At 39.0% G+C, this 17,361-nt stretch overlaps 1 protein-coding gene across 3 annotated transcripts in view; it reads right to left on the bottom strand.

The window, feature by feature from the left end:
- Positions 1-4,165: 4,165 nt before the first annotated feature.
- LOC105475360 (tetraspanin 12) overlaps positions 4,166-17,361 on the bottom strand; it is a 71,447-nt gene continuing 58,251 nt past the window's right edge. For all 3 annotated transcript variants that reach the window (XM_011730555.2, XM_011730548.2, XM_011730576.2), the window contains one exon: positions 4,166-6,053. In XM_011730555.2, the coding sequence (XP_011728857.1) occupies positions 5,748-6,053 (306 nt within the window). In that variant the 3' untranslated portion in view covers positions 4,166-5,747. The remainder of the gene's footprint in view (positions 6,054-17,361) is intronic.

The following is a 17,361-nucleotide window of genomic DNA, read 5'->3' as shown; positions in this document are numbered from 1 at the left end:
TGAAATGTGGAAGTAGGCTGCTACTTGGGTCCATGTGAGCAAAGCGAACACCTCAGCATTGTAGAGTAGCCAGAGAGAAGGATCCTGAGTCCCAGACAGCTTCGGGCAGCCATAGTTTGGGCTACTCACATACACATTTTATGAGCTAAAATTTCACTTCTATTTTGTTTAAGCCACTGTATTTTGAGATCTGTAATGTAGCAGCCAAAATTTTGAATTGAGCTATTGCTTCCTCGTAGTCCTTATGGTAGCCAGACAAGGCCTAGGGTGGCCAGTGGCCCCTGAGCTTCACGTATCCTAACATGCCGTATAATATATACATGAATGAGTTGGGAAGCTCCGCCTTTCTTACAACAAGGAATCTCTGGAAGTGTTTGAGTAAGGAAGCAGCAATATAAGAATAAAGTTTCACAGGAATTAATCTGAGTGACATTTAGCAGATCAGTGTTGCCTGGGGCTAGGAGTGGGGACTGCAGGATTTATCAGAGATGGGCAAGAGGAAACTTTTTGACATGATGAAAATGTTCTAGATCTTGATTGTGGTTGTGGTTACATGAGTATATATAGTTGCCAAAACTAATTAACTGTATACTTGAAAGGGGTATATTTACTAGGTGTGCGTGTGTGTGTGTGTATATACATATATATGTGTGTGTGTATATGTGTTTATATATATGTACATAAAATCTCAATAAAGTTGATTTAAGAACTTAATTTGGGCTGGGCACAGTGGCTCATAATCCCAGCACTTTAGGAGGCTGAGGTGGGCAGATCACGAGGTCAGGAGTTCAAGGCCAGCCTGGCCAACATAGTGAAACCCCATCTTTACTAAAAATACAAAATATTAGATGCGCACCTGTAGTCCCAGATACTTGGGAGGCTGAGGCAGGAGAATCGCTTGAACCCAGGAGGCAGGGGTTGCAGTGAGCCGAGATCACGCCACTGACTTCAGCCTGGGTGACAGTGTGAGACTTCATCTAAAAAAAAAAAAAGAACTTAATTTGCCTGTGTGTGTATGTGTGTGTACAAGATACTTTAGATAATTTCTACTTGTTCTTGGGAAATAATAGTAGGAATGAGGTTAGACAAGAACATCATTTTGAAAGAAGTAGTAATAAAATCTGGAGATCAATTAGGCCTGGTGATATTGATTTACATGTAGGGAAATTTGGCTTTTCTACGTAAAGAATCATCTGAGCGGCCGGGCGCGGTGGCTCACGCCTGTAATCCCAGCACTTTGGGAGGCCGAGGCGGGCGGATCACAAGGTCAGGAGATCGAGACCACGGTGAAACCCCGTCTCTACTAAAAATTACAAAAAATTAGCCGGGCGCGGTTGTGGGCGCCTGTAGTCCCAGCTACTCGGGAGGCTGAGGCAGGAGAATGGCGTGAACCCGGGAGGCGGAGCTTGCAGTGAGCCGAGATCGCGCCACTGCACTCCAGCCTGGGCTGGGCGATAGAGCGAGACTCCGTCTCAAAAAAAAAAAAAAAAAAAAAAAAAAAAACAGAATCATCTGAGCTTCACCACGGGTCGGTGAAGATACCATGCCACAAAATGGGGACAGTGGAAGTACAGCTCTGCCACATATTAGCTAAGTAAATTTATTCAATCTCTTGGAGTCCCTCTTCTTCATTTGTAAAATAAAGTGGGGTGCCTGCAAATTGCAAATGAGTTGCAAAGAACAGAGAAAATAAGTGTAAAGAACCTCCTACATGTGCCTGGTACCTAGTACGCACCCCTGAAAGTATGAGATAAAGAATGACTGCAATTAACACATAAAAATAGAAAAAGAAAAGCTTTCAAGATCAAGATGATACCAAAGATTCTGTATGTTTCTAGGATGTGAGGAAATGAGAACTCAGTTCATAGGGGAGACGAATCTACTTGTAAATCTCAGAATGACAATAGGAAGAGGGTTGGGTGAAGCAGCATAGCAGTTGGCAGTGTTTTTAAAAAGGGGGCAGCTCCTTTGCCAGAGAAGATTCAGTAGTATAATCATTGCTTGTTTTTACCTCCCTTGACTCATCCACAGGAGTGGGAGTTCAGACAAAAGGAAGCTTCTGTGGCAATCTATTTAAGATTCTCCTCATATAAGATTTGGTTCCCAGCCCATTTTCTGTCAGGCTTCCTGAGATGGGAAAGCAAAGCATAAAAATTCTCAGGCTTGACAGTGAATTCTCCAAAGCTCCAGACTGAAATTTACAGCTGCCTGTAGACATCTCCATCTGCATGTCCTGCAGGCATCTCTAACTCTGTGTCTCAGACCAAATTAATTACCCTCTCATACTTGTTCCCCTCCAGTCTTCCATCTAGGTTAATGCCATGCCAATTTGCCAGGCGCAAAATCCAGAAATTTCAGTTCTTTTACTTCTTGTCCCACACTCCCTGAGGTCTATCTACTGCCAATTTTTGTGGATTCACCCTGGTGTGATCTGTTTTATGCACTCTTGATTTGTGACGTCCATTGTTCTGGTGAGGATCCTTATCCCTCTCCAGGACCACAGCAACAGCAAACTATCCAGTCTCCCGCCAGGACCTGCAGTGTGTACAACTCTCTAGCGCTCCACTTACCTAGACTGTGGTCAATGGTGACCCACCCACTCAGGAGTTGCATAATGAGTATAACTGTCTCCTGGTCCCCTCTTTCTTACTTGGCTAATCCAGTTAAATTAATGAAATATTCATTTCTCTTTCTGAAATCACTTCGGTGACTTTACTTTTAGCCTACAGAACAAAGCACCTAAACTCAAATTTCATTCATTTGCTCTCCCATGGCATCTCTTCAAGCATTCTATGATCTAATCACATTGAACCATAAGTCATAACTCCAAAATCATGTATACTTTTTAACCTCAAACTCATGGCTCATGGAACGTTTTCCACGAGCTAGCTAGACTCCACTGCTCCTTCTGATCCAGCTTGAAGGCCATCGCCTTGGCATAGCGGCCTTAATTCCACTCTACTCCATCTCTTATTCTTAAGAAGGGCCCTACTTGCTGTATATTCCCTTATTTATTTTTCCTGTGGTTAGCACGAGTGTCTCTAACCCAGATTCTACAGTGTTTAAGGACAGACATCATCTCTTGTTGCCATCTCTGAGTCTCCAGGGCACTTTGAATGGACTGTTAACCAGTCTAAAAATAATCTTCTTAAATTTCTACTTTTAAAAAATGGTGATTTTTTTAACCAAAGAAAGCTTTTAAAAATTCCCAAAGAAACAGTTAACAGTTTTGTTTGCAATGTACCCAAACAGTGAACTCCCTCAGCTCTACTGTATTAAATACACTTTTTTAACTCCCTTGCAGTTTTATTATTCCAGGTGCACTGCTACCATAAGAGGCTTTGTGGGCTATTGCTATAAATGTCATTCATTCCCATTAAGCAAGTGTATTATATACAAAATGATTGTCTAAATTTATGTTGACCATTCTAGAGGGTAGTAAATCAGGTAATACATCAAAATATCTGAAGTCTAAAAATGTAGAAAGCAACTTTTGTAATTTGAGGACTTTTCATTTTACTGAGTCCAACATATTATATGCTTGCTCTTTCTGTGACTGTAAGACATATTAAAAAAAGAAGCCGCTAAATTTGACCATTATACAAATAATTCAAACAAAACTCATAGATATCTGTCTCAGTTACGTGGGTATTTTAGGTGAAATTACAGGGATTTGGGGCATTGAGGAAGTTATTAGAAGGGATGCTTTTGGCTCTGATTGAACAAGTACTGTACTCAGTTTTCATTAAAATCTATGGAAGATTTTAAATACGGCAGTCAATTTCAAGTATTGTATTCCTTGACTCATTTGAAGAGAATTTGAAATTAACTAAGAGACTCATATTCTCTTAAAAATTAATAATAGTTATAAAACTGTGATTATGCAAACATTGAAAAGATAAATTAACACAAATGGGCATATTTTTATATTATCTCAAACAAGTATATTATTTAACATTTAGCTAAAAAGCAAAAGTGAAAAATAAATGGGCATCTTTTGACTCTTCTCAGTGAAAATACATACTCTTATAGGTCTGTTCTATAGTTTGGAAATCAATATTAATACTTTATGCAATCATTCTTTCTCATGTTTTTCTCCCTTTGATAATCTTCTCAAGTGGCTTAAGTGCTTGTAATGTATTAAAAAATAGGCACAGACAAGTCATTACTCTCTAGAAAATATTTATTGACACATTTTATTTTTCTTTCCATATTCTGAGAAATAAACAAAATACACAAAATACAGTAAAATGCACTTTTCCCATTTCAAATAAATATACTATACTCTTGTAAAAAATTTAATAATCTGTGTAATTTGCCACAGTATATTAATCAATGAAATAAAAGAAAGAATCTCTAAATTGTCACGTGTTTTAATCATTCTCACAAGCATTTTTCTGGAGAAAAAGAACATTATTTTCTGTAGAATTATATTGACTTGGAGACTATTGCTTCTTGCTTGGAGAAGGCAAAGATAAGTTTTTTAAAAAGTGTTTAGTGTCAAAAAGAGTCTTCATTTGGGAGAAAAACAGCATACAAGTCCTTTCTGAATCAACTAAATTATGTGCAAATTTTCTTCTTAATACTTCCTAAAGACCAGACTACATTCTGAATAATGATTCCTATGTATCACACTGGTAATTTTCAAAATTAGTGGTTAAGTATTTAAATTAACAGTTATATGTGTAATATAAGCCCAGGACAGAATATTAAAGCTCTATTAACAAGAAAGGCTAAAAATAATGATCCCATACAGGACAAATTTTCCTTTTCATAATGGTTATTCTTAACATTATCAGAACTGAAATCTACTGAATTATACAGATTTAACACAGACTTATATACAAATAGATCCCTGATCAGTTTAAGACAATGTGTTAGCTTGCTCTTTTAAGTGGTAAGAATATTTTAGTAACCAGCAAAAATCACATTTAGGTAGTCACCAATATTGAAAGTTTTCTGATGTATAATTTATTTAGCATCAAAAGAATAGATCACTGAGTAATAAAAGTTATTAGTATCTTCTAACTTCCTATGTTAGCATTTAATTAGTACTTTCTATACTAGTTGGTAGAAGTAAATCAACCTTTACTGTAGCTCCAGTTCCACCATATGTGACTCGTTTGTATGGATGCAGAAATGCTAATCAAACCACGCTGCCTCAAAACATAACTGTGTTCAGTCATACACAGGCTACACAGTGGGTATGACATTTGTCTTCAGCATTTTTTTCATTTTTTTTGGAGACAGAGTCTCGCTCTGTCGCCCGGGCTGGAGTGCAGTGGCCAGATCTCAGCTCACTGCAAGTTCCGCCTCCCGGGTTCACGCCATTCTCCTGCCTCAGCCTCCCGAGTAGCTGGGACTACAGGCGCCCGCCACCTCGCCCGGCTAGTTTTTTTTTTTTGTATTTTTTAGTAGAGACGGGGTTTCACCGTGTTAGCCAGGATGGTCTCGATCTCCTGACCTTGTGATCCGCCCGTCTCGGCCTCCCAAAGTGCTGGGATTACAGGCTTGAGCCACCGCGCCCGGCCTGTCTTCAGCATTTTAAGGGCATCAGTTATTGTCCAGGTGGTGACTTATGACATGAAACTTTTCCCTCCTCATTTTAAAGCATAGAATAGTATATGCTTAGGTATTATTTTATGACAACATTTTTATTTTACCTGTTTCTGAAACACATAGTATGTACTCAAAAATTCACAAGTCTAATAAAACAAGTTTGTGTTTTTCTTCTGTGACTTTTCTTTTTATAACTCCTCCATCTCAAAGTGTGTGTTAAAGCTGTTTGCCATGGATGTGTGTTCAAAGATTCTTGACAGGCTTGGTTTCAACAGTTCTACTGAGGGACATGACAGGTGCTGAGAGTTCTCATTCTTCAAGGACATCATTTGGTCTGTCACAGGCTCCCTTCTATCGTAATACAGAGCCCAGAGGAGAGTAATGGTGAGAATCATGGCCAGAATTTGTGTCACTCCAATGGAGATTCCCAGAAATCTCAGCACCTGCAGTTGTTTGGTTCCTCTCAAAAAGGAATACATTTTCTTCCCACAACCCTGTAAAAGAAATACACGGTCAACATTACTTTAGATATGTTAGAGAAGGCCAAAAATAGTTAATGAAAGCAAACAATCTGTATCAGTTAATGAAATCATTTGGATCATAAAGTTTAAGACAGTGGTTCTCAACAAGGAAAGCTGATGAGAAGAAGGAGAAAGGGAAGTGTGCAGCTTTTGAAAAGCCTGTCCAGCTGATTCCAATGAGCCAACCCCTTCTTTTGTCTTTCTCAAAACCTGAAGTTGAGACCCACTGGTATAAAACCCAACATCTAAAGCAGGGGTTGACTTACTTGTTTTCTTTTTTCAGATGGCCAGATAGTAAATATTTTGGGCTTTGTGGGCCATATGGTCTCTATGGCAACTACTCATCCCTGCCACTGTCACAAGAAAGCAGCCATAGACGGTAAGTGAATGAATGAATGTAGCTGGGTTCCAGTGAAACTTCAAACACACAAAAAGGCATTAGGCCAGATCTGGCACACAATGTTCATGATTTAATAATACTTAACACTGATTTGGTAAAGTTGCTTCTCTGGCCACCTTAACCTATTTGATACAAACACAAGAAATTTGCACAAACACAGACATACACATACATTCTGTGGGAAACTAACATAGACATCACAAAGACAACTCACCAAAATTTAAGTATTTTTCAAACAGTTCCACTCAAATACTCTATGACAGCTCATTCACTCTTAGGTTTATGTGTCATTTTAATAAGCATTTTTAAATGACACAGTGATACAGCAGATAGAAATTATTTAGGCAGATAGTGAGGGTAAAAGAGTCCTTGGCGGAATTTTCCTTTTAACAAAAAGCAGCTCCAAAATCATTAAAAGAACTGCCTGAAAAATCGAGCTGTAGACATAGACAAGCAAGCGGGAAGCTTGCACAGGTGAATGCCAGCAGCTGTGCCAATAGAAAAAGGCTACCTGGGGGCCAGGTATGTTCAACATGGAGGCTCCATCTTCCCTTGTCTTTGTGTATACAGTAAAGAAACAGGTAACATGGTGCCAGCCAAGTACAGAACCCATCAGAATAATAAAAGATTAGGGTGGGGGTGGCCAGATTTTTATGCACCATGCAAATGGTACACCTGGTCCGACCAATCTTTCGTGCCCTGGTAAATCAGACTCTGCCTCCTCAAGATTATCTATAAAACCCGCTGCATTTTGCTGACCAGAAAATCCACTCAGGAACCCTCTCTGCAGGAGAGAGCTCTTCCCTTTTTGCATCTATTAAACCTCCACTCTTAACCTCACTCCCTGTGTGTTCACATCCTTGATTTCCTTGGCCTGAGACAACTAACCTTGGGTATTACCCAGGATGGACGATGCCACTTCAACAGTATAGTATAATGGTTAAGATCATGAACTGCTACACATGATTTGGGGCAAGTTACTTAATCTCTCTGTGCTTCAGTTTTCTTGTCTAAAAACATAGATGATAATAGTGCTTACCTGTCTGAGATGTTAGGAGGATTAAATGCACAGACACATTTTAACACTTAGGATAGTGCCTCATAAATGTTAAGAACCCAACAGGTACAATCTCTTGTCTCATATGTCAGTTCACAGATTATAAAGTAGAAAGATCAAATTAAAAATAGATGGAAAATCTATGATTAGCAGATATTAATGGAAAAATATGAGGCACAACACTTCATGAAAGAGTATGAAAATACCAGCAGCACAGCATTATGTCACCAGTGAGTACTTCTGCTCAGCTCTACCCTACAAGAGCAAGGTGGCTGCCACTGTTTTACAGGACAATGAGATAACTGTCCAAAATGATTACTTGCTACTGAGACATTAGATCATTAGCTTCCTGATGAAGCAGAGAAATGTTTTACATAGTTTGGGAAGAGTCACCTCAAAATTTGTTAAGTTAAAAAGGTTTGGCTTCAGACATCTGGAAAATAATTTGCATAGCAACTTCATTTAACATCATTACCAAATAATGTGGCACGATTTTCTCACATCTATCTTTGAAGAAATTGATATAAAACAGCCTTGGATCATGTTTAGCTGATTCCTTACCTATGTTCTCAGTACTTAGTACAAAAATGGACCTTTAGTGAATAAAGAATTAGCATGAATATATTAATATTTTAGTAATAATAATTATAACAGATTTCAGAATTAGAGGTAAACTGGCTGGGCGTGGTGGCTGACACCTGTAATCCCAGCACTTTGGGAGGCCAAGGCGGGCAGATCACTTGAGGTCTGGAGTTCAAGACTAGTCTCGCCATCAGGTGAAACCCTGTCTCTACTAAAAATACAAAAATTAGCTGGGCATGGTGGTGCATGCCTGTAATCCCAGCTACTCTGGAGGCTGAGACATGAGAATTGCTTGAACCCAGGAGGCAGAGGTTGCAGTGAGCTGAGATTGCCCCACTGGACTCCAGCCTGGGCAACACAGTGAGACCCTGTCTCAAAACAAAACAAAGCAAAACAAAAAAAAGCAAACAAAAGAATTAGAGGTAAACCAAAGATACAAAATTCCAGTTGGGAGGAATAAGTTCAAGAGGTCTACAATACAACGTGGTGACTATAATTAATAACAATGTATTAGTTACTCAAAAAAGTAAACCATTCAATAAATATATATGCTGATGATTCAATTCTGTGAAATGCTGTCAGTAAATTACTTGATGTTTACCCTTTCAATAGTGTCTGGGGTTTACATTGTATCTCTATTGTCTTAAGATCTCCTACCCCTTTAGACTAATTCATTTTAAGTTAAGAAACTGTGCCAGAAAAGTAATATTTCCTTTTCAAATCTGGGAATAAAACAAGGCAGAGTTGATAATTAAGTAAAGTTTATTATGTTTCATATCTTGGCACTGTTCAAAGTCTATTTCAGTGTATCTTAAACAATCATATTTATTTTTAAAATGGTACAGTAAATTCTATCACCTAGGATGGTTGGGGAATGAGACCTATTAATACGGAACACTCTAGAATGGGAGGGGTCCTTGGAAGCAATGAATTCAACTTTTTATCTTTTAAAAACATGGCAAAAAAGCACTTGTACAGTGACATAGCAAAACTGGCATGGAAAGGACCTCCAAAGAATCTCTACTCATGTAAGCAATGAAAACACTGGCAAAAAAAACTGTTAGCCTCAATTTTTCTAGAATTCTGGAAATTAACCAAAGTCTTGCAGCAATCTGAGGAGCGTTTATTCACGAAAAGCCGCCGAATCTCATTAGGAACAGCAAGCGCTATGGAATTTTCATTTGCCCTATTCCCATCCCTGCTCCCCTTGGTAGCCTGGAAAGCCAAGAGCCTGCAATCCTGGTGAGAACTGGCAGCCTAGCCGCCACCAGAGGGCGCAGAACGGGGTTGCAGCTCCTTCAAGGCCCCATTCCCAGACGATTGTTGTTGTATGGCTGATCTGGCGGTTCCCTGGAAGTCCCCACTCAGAAGGATGTCTTTATTTGACCTGAACTTGAAGCTTGACTAGGGAAAGCCTCTGGTCCCTCCCCCCCCGCCCCAGGAGGTTTCCGACGACAGTTAGAGGTAACTATTGATCTCTGAGGCTGCCTGAGGCAGTTGGTAACAGTTGTGCACAAGGGGGCTTGACAAAGCTCTGGCATATTCGTGGGGATCTCGGAAATTACACACATGAATAGGGCTGTGCTTAGATTCAGGGGCTGTGCATAGGCCCAGGAAAGATCTGCAAAGATCCTAAGATCTCTCCTCTGGCTGACCTTGAAGCTCTGTGCACCCTTGGTAAAGGCCAGGAGACTCGCTGGTTCTAGGTATCTAAGGCATCTAAGGAAATCTCTGTCCGTTCATTAACTGACCACTAAGCTAACTGAGCAGAAACTTCAGTGACCACATGTGACAAAGAATACAGCCTTTAGAGAATTCGTTTAGAAAATGCTATCGAACCAACAAATAAACAACAGCAAACGTTGGAGAGGTGGAAAAATCGGATTTTCTGAGTTGTCACATTATATTATTTAAAACATCCTGTTCTCTTAAAAAAAAAAAAAACAGTTATAAGACATGCAAACAAACAAGAAAGTATGACTCACAGGGGAATAAAAAAACAATGAATGAAACTGCAGTTCTAATGAGAGGGACTCCCCGCCTCACCAGACAGTCCTGTCCACACTGGAACAACACTAATTTTTAACAAGCACTTCCTTGTTGGAACCTGACTTCTTCGTAAGGAAGGATGCACTGGTTCTAACTCTGCTCTCAACCCTTCCCTTTTCCATAAGGTAGAGAGTCACAGCTGAAGAATTAATTATCTCTTTCCCTTTAACTATTCTCCTCTCCAGGCTAAATAGTCCTAGTCTTCAAGTTTTCCAAAAGATGTACACTTCATCATTCTGTCGATCCTTTTCTAGACTGTGTTGATTCTGTCAATGTTTCTTTGAAAATGACATTGATTTGTAACTTTAAAAAATATAAAATGCAATGAAATATTAAGACAATCAAGGTTATTGAAAATGACTTTGGATTCCAATGACAAAAAAAGCTTTTTCGGTTGCCCAGAAATGTAGACATGCAATTGTATTGACATTTCACATAGTTGGGACTTGGTGTCCTTCCAGATCACTGGTCCCTGAAGATTATCTTCACACTCAGGTAGGCAAGTATGCTTTATTCCAAGCAAAGGTCCTAGTTAGACTCCTCCATTTTTATGGCAAAATATCAGGTGATCATTTCCTCATTTTGTTTAAAAAGCATACAGGTAACTCCTCAAACAAGGCAGAATTTCAGTCCTTAAACTTGTCATCAGAATTCATTAAACTATATTTTATGCTTCTCTATCAAGAGTCTCTCCAAAAGAGGTGTCAACTACAGATTATCTAAAAGAAATGAAATCAGTTGACATTATAGGACTTTATGTCCATCCGTCAAACCAGGTCACCAAAATGTGCCAACTTGCAATATATTAACTTATGCCTTTGCATATTATTTTCTACCAAGGTATATTTTAAGGATATGTATTGGAAAACACCATAAGAAACTGCTCTATAAAATTTGTGAAAAAATGATATTGAAGATATTTTTTCTTGATAAAGTAGTAGATATAAAATCCCACTGGATAAAATATTTAGAATTTTGCTCCCTTTGAGGTTAGAATGTTTGCTCTCCTAACATTAGAATTATGGTGATGATTGTATCTCCTTTTCACCCAGGCTGTCAGAAAGCTGAGAGGCAAACAGGACACTCAGCCACAGCAACTGTGTCTGTCTTCATGTTAAGCACATCTACTTACTCTTTCCTTTAACATTGACTTTCCAATTCTGTTTCTATTTTATTATTAATTTACTGTATTTTTGTTGTATACTGCCCTATATCCTTTAATAAATTCAATTTTAAAAGATAGAGTATAATTATATAAGGAAAAGCACAAATTTCTCTATAGTCATGCAATTGAATATTTCTTTGCTGACTCATTAGGCAGGTAGAAACTTGCAGCAGACAGGCGTTGATAAAATTAGTACATTTGTCCCCACCCATCTCATGTTGAAATAAAATCCACAGTGTTGGAAGCAGGGCCTGGTGGGAGGTGTTTAGATCACGGGGGTAGGTCCCTCATGAATGGCCATCCTCTTGGTGATAATGGAGTTCTCACAAGATCTGTTTCTTTAAAGTGTGTGTTTATTGCAGCACTATTCACAATAGCAAAGACTTGGAACCAACCCAAATGTCCATCAGTGACAGACTGGATTAAGAAATTGTGGCACATATACACCATGGAATACTATGCAGCCATAAAAAAGGATGAGTTCATGTCCTTTGTAGGGACATGGATGCAGCTGGAAACCATCATTCTCAGCAAACTATCGCAAGAACAGAAAACCAAACACCGCATGTTCTCACTCATAGGTGGGAACTGAACAATGAGAACACTTGGACACAGGAAGGGGAACATCACACACCGGGGCCTGTTGTGGGGAGCGGGGAGGGGTGAGGGATAGCATTAGGAGATATACCTAATGTAAATGACGAGCTAATGGGTGCAGCACACCAACATGGCACATGTATATGTCTGTAACAAACCTGCACGTTGTGCACATGTACCCTAGAACTTAAAGTATAATAAAAAAAAAACTGCATAGCACCGCCCCCCATCTCTGTCTCCTATTCCCGCTTTGGCCATGTGATGTGCCTGCTGCCGCTTTGCTTTCTACCATGCTCAAAGCTCCTTGAGGCCTTCCCAGGGGCAGAAGCCATTATCACTTACCCTTCCTGTACAGCCTGCAGAACCATAAGCCAATTAAACCCCTATTCTTATAAATTACCCAGTCTCAGGTATTTATTTGTAGCAATGCAAGAATTGCCTAACATAGGTGTCATGCTGAATATCAGTGAATCATTTTCACAAGTACTTAAAGTTAAGAACCAACTTTGCAAAGAATAGTTCTCTTCTTGAGAGGACAGTCAGTATGTTTCCAGATGTGTCTGTGTAAGATGATTGACCTCCTCAGTCACTCTGTAAATTCTTCATTGAAATAGCTCCAGGGTTTTCTTTCTGTTCTGAATCATTCTTATTGAAGTAATTCAACCTGAACATAACCCTGAGCATATTTTGAGCCAGTCAAATAATTATGCATAAGGTTTACATTTTTCAGTGTGAGCTTGTCTTGAAAAGTAAGACATTAAGTCTAGATAAAAAACATAGATGTGTTCATATGTATTGATTATACTATTTATAGATATTTAGCTGCATAAACAAACATTTCTGTAGAGTAAAAAGAGAGACAAATGATACAATTCAAAACTGCATTTCATTTCACAAAGAGTATTTTATTCAGAATAGGAAAGAACCGAAGTTTGCTTAGTTGCTTTTCTCAAAATAAAATACTCTGAATTAATTTTACTTGAAAATGTTTTCTTCCTAAAAAAAGGTAGGTTAGCCCTATGTTAATAACTTCAGATAATTCAAAGGTATGAATAAGACACGTTGGCCAACCTACTTTACTTGCTACAATATTAAAATTCTTGTCAACCATTAGCTGTAAATAATAACACTACCTTTATCAAAAGAAAAATCACAAATCCCCTACATTTCCTAGAATCTATTTGAAAGCATGTCAGGATGCCTCATTTCACTTGAGGAAATTATACACTTGAAATTATTCTCTGATCTATCTCCAAAATGAGTTTCTAAAATTGGAAGAACACCCATGGCTTTTCAGTACTCAATATTCACAGGCCACATCAAAAAGTCGGGCAGCCTTTTAATGTGCTTACCAAGATAAAGTATAAATAAAATCTAGGTGCCAATACATGCCAATATTAATGTTTTTGTAAATAAACATCACTCTCAAGTTTGAAATACCTATATCGATTATCAGATGCAAATATACAATCTTCAATCCTCTTTCTTCTAGAATTGAAGTAAATGATAGCAGTTAATGAGCTCACAAGATTTAAACAGGTTAGAGCAAAAGTTCTCCACTGATAATCTTAAGCTCTGCAGGGAAATAATGCTTCCTTTAAAAAAAGCAGCAAGCAATAAAATTCACTACAAGACTTTCTGTTCTTTAGCTGTCTCTTAGGAGAACAGAAAGATAACTAAATCTGTGCATAGAAAATGCAGTAGAAAAAAGTCATCTTATTATTTCTTAATATATGAAAGATCTTCATATCTCATTTAACCCTCACAATACCCCTATTACATAGATAGAATAAAGAAACGTAAAAGACTGCAGTTACTGATCATTTTTCATTTTTACCAAAAAAAATGTAGTTACAAAGAGGCTAAAGTCAAAAAACCCGGAGGGCTCCATGCTCACTAGTTAGGTCAGTTCCAGCAGGCTGACGGAGCAGAGTTTATTCACAAACCCCTCCTGCGCACATTTTCTCTCATGGGGGCCCATTTGGGTACCTTAAATTTGCATCTATAAGAAGTTGGAGGGTGTTAAAACAAGCAAAGAGAGAAACTGGACCAAGTCCCAAAAACTTTGACCTGAAAATCTACCTTCAGCCAGCACAAACGCACATAACCAGAAAATACACACTTCCCTGTCATTTCAAGCAAAACTAAGGGCAATTTAGCTAGTTAAAAATCTAATCATAGATCAATACATTTTCTACTTACTTCAATAAATACCTTAATAAATTATTGTTATTATTGTCATCAGCTACCACTGTGGTAAGTGGTATACTAACAGTTTCTCATGTCATATCTCAATTTATCTTTGTATATTACAATGATGTGGGTACTATTAATATCTTAGTAGAGATAAGGGAACTGGGATGTAGAAGAAAAAAATTTCGACACTCAGCTTGCCCTTTACCATGTAGTCACCATCTCAAAACTTCAGTATCTCTGCCCTTAAGTGTTGGCAGGTCACAGAGTTCTGTCCTTGGCTGCATGTATTGCATCATTTCCTGGTGTGGTCTTATTTCCCTCCATACCTTCATTGCCTCATGTACACTGATGACACCTGTGTAAACTTAGTCCATCCACCCACCTACCCACCCAGTCTGTCCTCCATTTGATCCACAGTAATTAATGTTTATATAAGAACATAACTTCCGGCCAGGCACAGTGGCTCACGCCTGTAATCCCAACACTTTGGGAGGCTGAGGCGGGCAGACCACGAGGTCAGGAGATCAAGACCATCCTGGCTAACATGGTGAAACCCCGACTCTACTAAAAATACAAAAAAATTAGCCCGGCTTGGTGACGGGCGCCTGTAGTCCCAGCTACTCAGGAGGATGAGGCAGGAGAATGGCATAAACCCAGGCGGTGGAGCTTGCAGTGAGCCGAGATCGCACCACTGCACTAAAGCCTGGGTGAAAGAGCGAGTGAGACTCCATCTAAAAAGAAAAAAAGAAAAAAAAAAACAAAGAAAGAAATGGAACATAGCTTCCTAGCCAGACCACATTTTCCAGCCTCCCTTGCAGCTAAGCAAAGCCATGTGAGTTCCTGCCAACAAAATCTGAATAGTGGTGATGAGTGTAGGCCTTCATGCATTGGGAGTTCTCCTTCTCACTCTCTCTCCATGACTAGAACTGGAGACCAACTTTGGAAGACAAGGTATTTAAAAGGCAAAGTTGTCTCCTCATTCTGGCCCCTGGATGAACTTGTGCAGCAGAGCTGCCTGGAGGCATAGATCAGGTCATTGGTCTATGAAAGAGAAATAAACTCCCAGCTTATCCAAGTCATTGTATTTTGAGTTAGCACTTTCCTTAATGAGTACACACAAAATCTGTATCTCTATCTGAGTTCTGTCTCTGAAGCCCATATTGCCTCCTGGGTTTCTGCAAACGGAATACCTGACAAGAACCTTAAATCCAGTATTTCCAAAAGGAAATTAATCAACTCTAACCTCTCCCTTCAGTAAATGGCTTCCTCATCTGTGAGAGTCCAAATCAAAGTCAAGAATGCTTGCAAGTTCCCTGTCGTTCACTCCCACAGCCAATTTATAAGCCAGTCCTGTTCATTCTACCGCTGACATATCTTTCACATTCATTCCTTCCTCTCCATACTAAACGCCACAACCTGAATTCCAGCCCCTACCATAGCATGAGTTATCTGCTACAGTTTCCTACCTCAATTTCTCTGCCTTAAGACCCAGTCTTCAGCTTAAATTCCCCACCTCAACTCATTCTCTACAATGCCAACAGCATGATGTTTAAGCTTAAATCTAAAACTAAGCTTAAACCTAAAACTTATTTCGTAAGGTAGCTTTTCAGGTCAAAATACTATCATGGCTTTCACATCCATAAATTTTAAGGGCAAAATTTTCAAGTCTCTACTAATAGAGTCCAAAAGGAAATATCATTTGATTGAATAGAGAATAGAGAACAGGAAACTCACAATTGAATGATGTCGAGAAAGAGAGTGAAAGAGAAGAAGAATGCATTTGCATACCTGAAACAAAACTGGCAGAATGGTTTAAGACCTGATATGATCAAGTAAAGCCTGAAGATAAAAACGGATCTTCCCCCCTACCAAACCCAACTGATCCCGCAGGGCTTTGAATGATAAAACAAATACCACCGCAAGTCAGAGTCAACCAGATCCCATCAGCAGCTACTTGCAGAGGAGATAATGAAATCAGCAGAGAGACAGGAGGGAACATCTTTGACTTTATATAAAAGAACCCTGAGAATGGAAATTCTTGAGGTATTCCATCTAAATAATCACTGAGCCTGCAAACTGCAAACTACCTACCGTTGACTGTCTGAGCAGGAGGCTTTATGGATGTTTATCTGAGAACAAACTTTCATTATTAAAAAATCAGAATCCTATGACTACATTGTCCTAAACCGTCTTTTTATAGTAATGCCTCAAATTTGTGAATATGTTTCCCTTTTTATTTGGCAACTATTCACAGACTTCAGTATAAAATATCCACGTATTATCAGGACGTACAGGACTCTTCAGAATTCAGCCCCTGCCCTCTGTATCCCTGTAAACGTGGCCCTTCTCACAACCCGTGCTCCAGCCGTGCTCTCTTGCTTCCAGCTCTAACTTTGCCCCATTGTTTCTTGGCTGGGAATGCCCTTTTCAGCCCTGTGCCACCCTAATATTTTCTGCATGTGGCTTACGGATACTTATTCATTAAGATTAGAAGCCCAAAGAGTTACTTCCACTGCTATGTGTTCCCATTGTGTATCTCAGTCATAAAGACAATGGCAATTAAGGATTGCCTGCTGTGTCTCATGCTCCCTTTTTTTGTGCCGACTTAAAGATTTTCTAATTCCTACTTTTATTTTAGTCACTGAAGTGGGGAATCTGTTCTAGGCAGACTTGACCAACTTCCATGTTGGTGTAACTAGCCAGTACCTACCTAGCTAGAGGTCTAAGCTATGACCTCTCACTCCCTGTGTTGGCCTTCTCTTTTAATACTTGCCCCTAATTTTTTGTTTCAAGTGTGGCAATTTACTTGGTCTGAAGTAGAATCCTACTAATAACCAGAGAGCTGGGTTGTCTGGGAAAAAACAATTGACCTTATATCTAGGTGGAGCTTGCCAGAAGGCCAAGTCCACCCCCAATCATGGCCTTTTATTCCCACACCACTCTGTCAGGTCTCCACTTATGGCTCAGGAGTGATAAGGAAACATTTATGATAATATAATGTTGTATATGAAAATTATAAAGCAAAAGTTATTTCTGTCAGTCAAAACAAATAGACATACACTATTGGCTCATCTTTCTAATTGGTCAAAGATGTTAGCAGGAAAGGAGTGTTAACAAAAAGTGTTGAGAACTAAAACATCGCCCAGAAAAAAAGATTGGTTACAAAACAAATATCATTTGCCAAGGACAGCAGAGTATAGAGGAGACAGGTGAGGGCAGTATTTCTAATCAGGAT

The sequence above is a fragment of the Macaca nemestrina genome, chromosome 4 (assembly GCF_043159975.1).
Source record: "Macaca nemestrina isolate mMacNem1 chromosome 4, mMacNem.hap1, whole genome shotgun sequence".
NCBI lineage: Eukaryota > Metazoa > Chordata > Mammalia > Primates > Cercopithecidae > Macaca > Macaca nemestrina.
Note: the sequence above shows the minus strand (reverse complement) of the source record. Positions and strands in the feature narration are given on the sequence as shown.